The sequence below is a fragment of the Hipposideros armiger genome, unplaced genomic scaffold (assembly GCF_001890085.2).
Source record: "Hipposideros armiger isolate ML-2016 unplaced genomic scaffold, ASM189008v1 scaffold_62, whole genome shotgun sequence".
In the NCBI taxonomy this organism is placed as follows: Eukaryota; Metazoa; Chordata; class Mammalia; order Chiroptera; family Hipposideridae; genus Hipposideros; species Hipposideros armiger.
The window spans coordinates 5,040,007-5,049,780 of NW_017731412.1; the positions used below are offsets into that span (position 1 = coordinate 5,040,007).

At 48.5% G+C, this 9,774-nt stretch overlaps 1 protein-coding gene across 9 annotated transcripts in view; it reads right to left on the reverse strand.

Annotated features, from left to right (window-relative positions):
• Positions 1 to 9,774, reverse strand: part of TESC (tescalcin) — a 68,478-nt gene that overhangs the window by 36,241 nt on the left and 22,463 nt on the right. For all 9 annotated transcript variants that reach the window (XM_019641593.1, XM_019641594.1, XM_019641592.1 and 6 more), the window contains one exon: positions 3,620 to 3,689. In XM_019641593.1, coding sequence (XP_019497138.1) covers positions 3,620 to 3,689 — 70 coding nt within the window. The remainder of the gene's footprint in view (positions 1 to 3,619; positions 3,690 to 9,774) is intronic.

A 9,774-nucleotide genomic window follows, 5' to 3' on the forward strand; every position in this document is an offset into this window, starting at 1 on the left:
GGGGGGGGGGGGGGGGTTATAAGACTGAAGTAACATGCTCCAGCCAGCAGCCCATAAAACATGCTCACATAAGAATAGCTCACATTTGTGGACAGTTCCCACTCGTGCCAGGGGCCCCTGATAAATTCTTTTACTGGGAAGGCGTCAACTCTATGAGGGAAGTACTATTAGTAATGGGTCTCATCTATACCATGCTTTTTGGATTATAAAGGACTTTCTGGTCATTATACTCACTCGTCCCTCACTTCTTTGCTCCCAACATTCATTCAGCCAAATATTCCCATAGTATCTACTCTGTGACAAGCCCCCGGCTCAGCACGAGCTCCAGGGAAAAAGAACTCGCTCCTGCCCCGCCTCCAGGGACCAACAGTCTGTTAAGGGAAGTGGCTGGAAGGGGGCCATTTGCAATTGTGAACTGTAAATGTTGGGGTGGGCACCCCCAGAAGGAGGCTGTTGGAGTGCAGGGGGGCAGGAGGGTATCTTGGGGGAGGTGATGTGCACACTGAGACCTCAGCAAAGCAGAGGTAAGCAGCTAAAGACCTTGGTGGGCCCCAGCTAAAGAGCATGGACATGCCCGTGAGGGCACTGGGGAGCCCCTGAGGGCTGGGAAGCCGGAGCCGCTCACTGGGTCCAGACAGACACACTCAGGGCTTTGCAAGAGGGCAGGTGTGGAAAAGGCGATGTGTATGGCAGTCCCAGGGGTGGGTGGGCAGGGGCGGGGCAAACAGGGTGCAGGGTGGGTGGGCAGAGCCAGCAGCTCCCTGCCCCAGCCCTGGCTGGGGCACAAGGAGAGGGAGGCAGGAGCCTGCAAGGGGCCACTCAGCAGCTCCTGGGGTGCAGCCTCCACCCACCCAAGCCTGGAGAGCCTACTGGGCGTCCTCGGTGCTGGGTGAGGCCAACCTGACCAGAGCCCACGCACCCTTGTTAGGAATGCAGCGTCCCAGGGCCCACTCCAGACTGAATCAAAACCTGCATTTTTAACAAGGTTCTCAGGTGATGCGTGCACACAGGTGTGCTCACCATCCAGCCGGGGAGGCAGAAACAGATGTTTAAGGCACCTGATGTGATGACCAATGCTGTGACTGCTACAGAGAAAAAGGAAAGGCCTTGAGAGGCTGTCAGGGGTGCTGACCAGGTCTGGGGTGGGGGTCAGGACAAACTTTCCTGCTGAGCCCAACAGATGTGTTGGATTTAGTCAAGACCGATGTGTGAAAAGGCAGGAGGCTATGGGCTTGAGGAGAGCGGACAGACAGACGGCTGAGGCGAGGGTGGCGTTCAAGCTGGCTGGTGGGGGACAGCAACGAAGCAGCATTTGCTGAGCTCTTACTGCGCGCCAGGCACTGTGCTCGCTACCCCAAGGCCTCAGGACTCAGCGCAATCAAGGGGCTTGCAGCAGCTGCGACTGTTAGAAATGCAGAGTCTCAGGCCCCACCCCAGACCCTCTGGAGCCAAAACCTGCATTTTACAAAAGATTCCCAGGTTATGCACGTGCACACTAAATTGGGAAGAACCAGTATAGAGCACGCCATTTCAGTAAGTCTTTGCAAAGGCCCCTGAGGGCCTGCTAGACAATTTGAGGTTCAGATGCTAGAACCTCAAAGTGGGAGGGGCCCCCAATGGTTCTCAGCCTCCTCTTCCCACAGCAGCTCCCCACCTCCACTCCCAGCAATACACTTGGGCATCTCAAGGCGGGTCCTCACAGCCTCATGAAAGGGTGGAATGGTGACAGCCCATCTGCCAAATGCCAACGAACCCAGCTCGGCGCGGGATCCTCCTACACACATCTGCTCATCTTTAATGCTCACATCCAATCCCAAGTGACCACGCTCACTTGAGACTCACTTGACAGATGAGACGAGCTCAGAGAAACAAAGCAACTCATCCACAGTCACACAGCCGGGGATACAGAAGATGCAAATACAACGTGTTTCCCAAGTCTGGGTTTTTGCGTCTGCTTCCCCCAAGTCTGAAAATTAAACACGTGTGAAATTTGAACCTGAAGCCTCTTACCAGCCAAGACCCGTAGACCGCAGGTAGACCCATAACAGTAAGAAGCCCAGGAGGCTTGTTATAGGGCTGCGGGCGCGGCGTGTTAGAAAATTATCTTGAGAAAGTAGGCTCTGCTTTGACACATCCCCCACTGTGAGCTGCATGGCGGTCAGGTCCACCAGCACAGAGCACGTGCCCATGAACTTCTGAAGGAATAATCTCCTTGACATTTCATGTTCCAATATCCAGCATGCAAAGGTGTCACCTCTGGTTAGACCTCAAGGTGCCCTGCTGAGTTGTTCTCACCCTGCACCCGCTCCTCAGCCCCGGAAGGCCCACCTTGCCCTGAGAAACCACTCCATCCCCCATCCTTGCCCTTGGCTGATGACCCAGCCCCAATCCCTCACAGCTCTGGAAAAAACAATTTGCATTTCTAGCCCTTGTCATGGGGATTGGTTCAGACTTGGTCATGTGACCCCGTCAGAGCCAATGAGAAGCCAGGTGACCTTTTGCGAGGCTCTGTTCTCTCCTTCATTGGGCTTAGCCAGTGAGATGTGCAGAATTAAAGGTGTAAATCCTGATTGTCATTAAATCTGCCTTGAGACTGGAGGCAAGAACCTTGAGACCACCAGAGCCTAAACTCTGGAAACGGATGCTTTGAAAATACAGTGCAAAGGATTAACAACATGTCTTTGTTTAGAAAGGCAGGAGAGAGTAGGTATTTATATATCAGATTCCAGAAAACTTACTGAAATTTAAGTCTGTGTACGAAGGAAAAGGGCTATTGAAAGGTTTCTTTTAAAAGTTCCAACACTGTAACCTTGAGACCTTGAACGTTTATTTTAGGAAACTACATCTGTTAGGAAGTTTCTAGTTAAAACAGTATTCACTATATATTGGACTCTCTGCTTGCTATGGTTCACCTCGAAGCTTCCTCGCCCACTTTGACCCACTAGGACCCCTCACTAGCCTGGATCCGAATAACTCAACCACCATCGAAGGCTGAACTTGCACTCCTAGAAGAAGGAACGGAGGTCAAGGCATTCCTCCTCATACAAAAGTAACCTGCACAGCTCCTGAAAGGTTAACGTTACAAACGCAATGTAGGAAGGCCAGTTTCCTTGACAGAAATCTGAGGCTGCCACCTGCCATCTTAACCGAAGTTGGAACTAACAAGCCAGGAGGAAGCAGAGTCGAGAGATGGGGATTCGTGACACCATTGGAGCCCCTGAACTGGGCCGTACCCCAATGTATTCATCTTTGGGTGCCCAGCAATGGGCGTGATCCTGGCACTTAACGGGTCCTCAATATGTGTCTGAGATTCCAAGGCATGTTCCATTTGAGGAAGGCAGGGGTGGCTGGCTAGCTGTCCACCCCTTTGTCTTCACTCTAGTTAGAATTTTCTGCTCCCAATACAAACAGGTGTGGCGCTTTTTCTTTTAGTTGAGAACATCTTATCTAGAAGTGACACGAAGAATTAAAACAGCTACCGGTTTGCCTCAGGAACTCTGGAACATGGGCAACCCAGGAGTTGTCCCTGAGTCACTCTGCAGTCAGGGAAAGATACATGGAGAGAAATCCCCCAGAGCCACGGGCCTGCCCATCGCCCAAGCCCAGCTGATGAGCTTACCGAATAGTAGGCTGGTCTCCACTCAGCTGCTTAAACCTCCGGTGGAGCTGCTCGATCTGGTCTGAGGAGACTGCGAAGTAAGAGCAAGAAAGAAAATGAGAGAGGGAAAGACATCACTGACCGCTGAACTCGGAGCTACCAGGCGGAGGCTGGGGCCACTCTTCTGCCTCACCCCCACCCTCCTCCGTCCACCCATTCTCACGCCATCTCCCACCATGGCAAGGCGGAGCACGGGATGGGGAAGCCAACAAGGGTTTCCCATGCGTCCTGGTGATGAGGCTGTGGGTCGTTAGCGTCAACCCCCTTCGCGATAATACAACTAGTACTAACATTAACAGCTCATGGGACACAGGACAGTCGTGAACTTTCCCCTCCCCCAACCCACTAAAGAGATTATGTCCGCTTGTCTGACTCTTTCTTCTCCCACTCCCGAAGGTGGGTTCTTTCCTAGGAGAGAAAGGGGCGTTGTGTAGTCACCTAGTAAGAGACAGAAGAGTAAGGAAAGGGTCAAAAGTGGTTCAGGCTGGTGCTGGAAGTGACCTGGGAGCCCTGTAGTGAAAAATGTATGTGGAATCTGGTGGGACAAGGGAGTGGAGGGGAAACATACAGAATTTTGATAACCGCTGCTGTGGACAACGTATTCAGACTCCCCCATAACCTAAAGCTGAGAAAACGTAAGTACAAGAGGTTTTTTATTTTTAGTTACCATTTTTGGCTGGTGGGCCATGTTTCTTCCACAGCTAAGACCTGACCTTGTGGGTTCCAGGTTTTATAAGGGTTCCACCCGCACGTGAGTGCTTACTTTGTGAAACACAGTACTGAACATATATCTGTTCCTTCTCGCTTCACTCTCCAAACCTAAGTGAGTAGATACTTTTTTTCTCTGTTTTAGGATTTGCAAAGTGCAGCTCAGAGACTGCTTATGGTCCCACAACGGCTAAGTGGCAGAGCTGGGACTCAGTTCCAAGTCTGCCCAACTCAAAGCCTGCCCGTCACCACTACACATATTGCCTGTTTCCAAGAATATCCTGGAGTTCAAGGCTTTTAGGACTGGGTCCTGCGGACTGTATACAGTGCGGGTAAAACTTCCCAAAATAGGAGCTGGACTGGGGAACTGCTCTGTCCCGCCACCATCCTCTCAGCATTTCCCGTCCCCTAAGCACCCTTTCTCTTCTTGTTCTATAGGTAGCTCATTTCTGAGGCCAACTGCTACCCTTACTTCATGTTCTGGGTTTTTTGTGTTTTTTTTTTTTTGGCCTCAGGTTCAAGCTGTGATCTCTTTAAGAACCTGCAGCTCAGAATTCTCAAGCCTTCCAGAGAGAGGCTGTTGTTTGCTAGACAATATTCATGACGACTGCTGACTGGTACTGCGGGCTCGCTGTGTGCTGGGTGCCTATCTCCAGGCGATAGCTTCTCTTTCTCTTGGCATCCTGGGAGGGGGTTGTAGTCCCATCTTACAGATGTAGAAACTGACACTTGGAAAAGTCGGGTAACCACTGGGGGCAATTATCACCTCTCTGGAGTAAATACGGTCATGTATATCACATGCATGTCAGCAAGGACATTCGGATACCTGATGGCCTAGCAATTCCACTCCTAGGTACATAGCCAACAGAAATGTGTGCTTGTGCTCACCAGATGCTGTCTACAAGAATAGCTGGGGCAGTAAGATTGGAGTAGCCCCTAAGCTGGAAGCTACCCAAATGCCCAGCGATGGCAGGATAAAGTGTTAAGAGTGTGGTATGGTCAAACGATGGAATATACAGCAACAAACACGAACAATATGTGCAATACGTGCGCGAGTTTCCAAAGCGTAATGACAAGCGAAAAAAAGCCAGACACAAAAGGGCACACACTTTAGGATTCCATTTACATCAAGTTCAAAAGCAGGCAAAACTCATCTACAGTGTTAGACGTCAGGCTAGAAAGGCTCCATAGTGTATGATTCTGACTACATGACATCCTGGAAAAGGCAAAACTATGGGGACAGTAACAAGATCAGTGGTTGCCAGGTGTTGAGGGGCAAGGGACGAGCCGGGGGAGCGCAGCCGATTTTTAGGGCTGTGACTACTCTGGATGGTACCTCATGACGGGACATGCCATATACATTTGTCCAAACCCACAGAATGTACAACACCAAGAGTGATGCAAACTATGGACTTTGGGTGACAATGATGTGTCAGTGTAGGTTCATAGATTATAACAACTCTCTGGTAGGGGATATTGATAATGGCGGAGATTGTGCATGTGCGTGGGAAGGAGGTATATGGGAAATCTCTGGGCCTCCCCCGGAATTTTGCTGTGAATCTAACACTGCCCCAATAATAATAAAAACAACAACAATAAAGTTTTAATTAAAAAAAAAAAAGTCAGGAAAGAGGCTGTCCTTGATGGGGGAGACAGAAATTTGAATGGGGCATGCGGGGGCTTCTGGGTACTGGGAATATTCTACTTCTTGATGTAGGTGAAGATGACACTGATGTGTTCTCAGAAAGTTCATGGAACAGAACACTTACAGAGTGATGCACTTTTTTCTGTAAGCGTATTACATCACAACAAAAAGTTGACTTGAAAAGTTCAATAATTCGACTCAGCAGGAATTTATCCTGAAAAGAATAAATCCAACAGGTAAAAAAAGATGAATACACAAATGTATTCACCTTTGCATTCTTTATAATAGCTTAAAAAACTGGGGGCCGGCCGAGTGGCTCAGTTGGTTAAGAGCTCACTCAAGAGTTTGAGCTCTGAGCAACAGCGGTTCGAGTCCAGCCCGAACTGAGCAGCCACTGAGCTGCCAACAGGTAGCAGGATGGCTCAGCTAAAAAAACAAACAAAAAACTGGACTCAACCTAAATGCCCACACCAAAAGCAGATTGGTCAAATACTTCATGGTATGGTTCACCAATTAAAAAAAAGGATGCTACCTTTAAAAGTGACAGTTGTACATCTGGTCAAGGTGGCAGAGTAGGAATAAACTGTGCTTGCCTCTGCCCATAACCACCTAAAACCACAGCTAAATTACAGAACAATCACCCTTGAGAACCTTACCTGAAGTCTAACCTAACAGAAGTCCTGTAACTGAAGTCCTATACAGAAGAAGCCACAGCAAGACTGGTAGGCGGGGCAGAGATGCCAGACGGGCAGGTCCCATACCCATGTGTGGCGGTTCAAACTCGGGAGCGATCTCTCAGCTGTGGAGGTCGCCCCTGAGGAGCGAGGGAGTCCTAGCCCCACACAGAGCTCCTCAGCCCTGGGCACCAGTGCTAGAAAAATGAGTCCCCGTAGCATCTGGCTGTGAAAACCAGTGGAGATTGTGTCTGGAGGGCTGCTGGAGTACCAAGCATTCCTCTTAAAGGGAATGCGCCTGGACTTACTCGTTGACAGATGCAATCACTCTGAGCTCCAGTGCTGGGGCAGCAGCTTGAAAAATGCCAGAGACATACTGGGAGGAACTGAATCCAATAGATTCAGGGTGAGGGCTGGAGGGGCAGGGGTCCGGGATGGAAGCGCTGGATGGCACCGTTGTTCCTTTGTGGAGCCCTACCCCCACCCAGCCAACAGGTTCCAGTGAGCACCAAATCTCTCCTGTCCATCAACCTGGCTAACAATGTTTTCGCTGCCCTAGGGATTCCCTGAGACCCCACCCCACCCAACTTGAGTGCTGGGGCTGAACATCTTCCAGCAGCTTTTCCACACAAGCGGCCGACCTCGGCTCATGCCGCAGGCTTTCCTAAAATCTCTCAAAAGTCCACAAACCCCAAACAAGCAGTGGCTGGCCTCAGCATGCCCTATACCTCCTGCTAAGTGGCCCCAAACCTGGCACACGCAGTGACCAGTATCAACTTACATTGTAACTCCCATTAGGTGGCCCCAAGCCTGGCATTAGCTGCAGCCAATGTTGGCTTGGGGCATAGCTTCAGCTAAGCAGTCAAAGCCTGGCACAAGTGGTAGCTGATCTCAGCCCACACTGTGGTGCCCACCAAAGGGTCCCAAGCCTGCCACTAGCGGCAGCTGGCCTTGATTCACAGCATAGCCTCTCCCAAGTGCCACCACGCTCAGCACAAGCAACAACCAACCACAAATCCCTTTATGGCATCCACCAGGCAGCCCCAAGCTGGACACCAACGGTGACTGATACTGGCCTGCACCTGAACTCCTCCAAAGCAGCTCCAGAATCAACATGGCTGGTGGCCAACTTCAGACAACACCAGACTGCCACCCAACCAGTTCCACGAATGACACACCCGGAGGACAGACTTGGTTGACACCAGAGACCTGATAAAGTGACTTCAGCTCCATGGGATCAGCTCCTGCACGCCTTGTGCACTGTAGTCATAGTCAGCCCTCAGGGGCAGTAAGCATGAAAGTCAATCCCACCCACTGATATGCCAACAGCAATCAAGGCTCAACTACAACAGGTGAGTCACACAACCCACACAAGGGACAAGCCTGGAGCAACTGGCTCAGGGAGTTTGCACCACTGGGCCTCACAGGACATCTAAACATAAAACCACTCTGCCAAGGCCGGGAGATGTAGCAGATCTACCTATTCTATACAAACAAACACAGGGAGTCAACCAAAATGAAGAGACAAAGAAACGTGTCCCTAATGAAAGGATAGGACAAAACTCTAGCAAAAAAGAACTAAATGAAATGGAGACAAGCAATCTACCCGATGCAGAGCTCAAAACGCTGGTTATAGGATACACAATAAACTGAGGGGAAGAACACATGAACTCAGTGAGGACTTCAACAAAGAGGTAGAAACCATTAAAAAGAACTATACAGAAAAATACAATTCTCTTGCTCGGAAGAATACAATAACTGAAATGAAAATACATTCGAGGGAATCAACAGCAGACTAGAGGAAGCAGAGGCTCGAATCAGCAATCTGGAAGACAAGGTAGCAGAAAACACCACCCAATCAGAACAGCAATAAAGGAAAAAATAATTTTTAAAAATGAGGATCATTTAAGAGACCTCTGGGACAACATCAAGCATAACAACATTTGCATTATCGGGGGTACCAGAAGGAGAAGAGAGAGAACACAGGATTGAAAACCTATTTGAAGAAATAATGGCTGAAAAATGCCCTAACGTGGTGAAGGAGATAGACCTACAAGATGAGGAAGCACAGAGAGTTCCAAACAAGATGAACCCAAAGAGGTTCACACAAAGACATATCACAATTAAAATGCCAAAGGTTAAACATAAAGAGAGACTCTTAAAAGTAGCAAGAGAAAGGCAGTTAGTATAAGGGACTGCATACAAGGGAGCTTCCATAAAACTACCAATCAATTTCTCAACAGAAAACTTTGCAGGCTAAGAGATTGGCACAAAATATTCAAAGTGATGAAAAGCAAGGACCTACAACTAAGATTACTCTACCCAGCAAGGCTATCATTTAGAACTGAAGGAGAGACAAAGAGTTTCCCAGAAAAGAAAAAACGAAAGGAGTTCACCACCACTATACCAGTATTACAAGAAATGTTAAAGGGACTTAAGTAGAAAAGATCAAAAGTATGAATAAGAAAATAGAGGGAAGAAAAAATAGTGTCACTGACAAAGGCAAACACTTAACAAAAGCAGTGGATCGGCCAAATATAAAGCTGGTACAAAGGTTAAAAGGCCAAAGTAGGAAGGTCATTACAACGATAAATTAAAGGATACACACAAACACGCACATAACTCAAGTAAGAAATAAACACATAAACGGAAAGGAGGTGAGTAAAAATTGTAGTGATTTTAGAATGTGTTCAAACTTAAACAACTATCAACTTAAAATAGACTGCTATAAACATAGCTTGGTATATATCAAGCACATGGTAAACACAAACCAAAAATCTACAAGAAGAGATACAAGAAATAAGTGAAAGGAATCCAAATACAACACTATAGAAAGTCATCAACACAGACGAGAGCAAAAGAATGAGAAAGAGACAAAGAACTACAAAATCAGTCAGAAAACAATTAATAAAATGGCAATAACTACATACCTATCAATAATTACTTTAAATGTAAACAGACTAGGGCCGGCCAAGTGGCGCGTTGGTTAAGAGCTGGCTTGGGATGCCAGAGGGCCCTGGTTCGGATCCCACATATGAGGGCCAGTGACGCTGCCCTCTACAGCCAGTGAAGCAACATCCTCCACAACT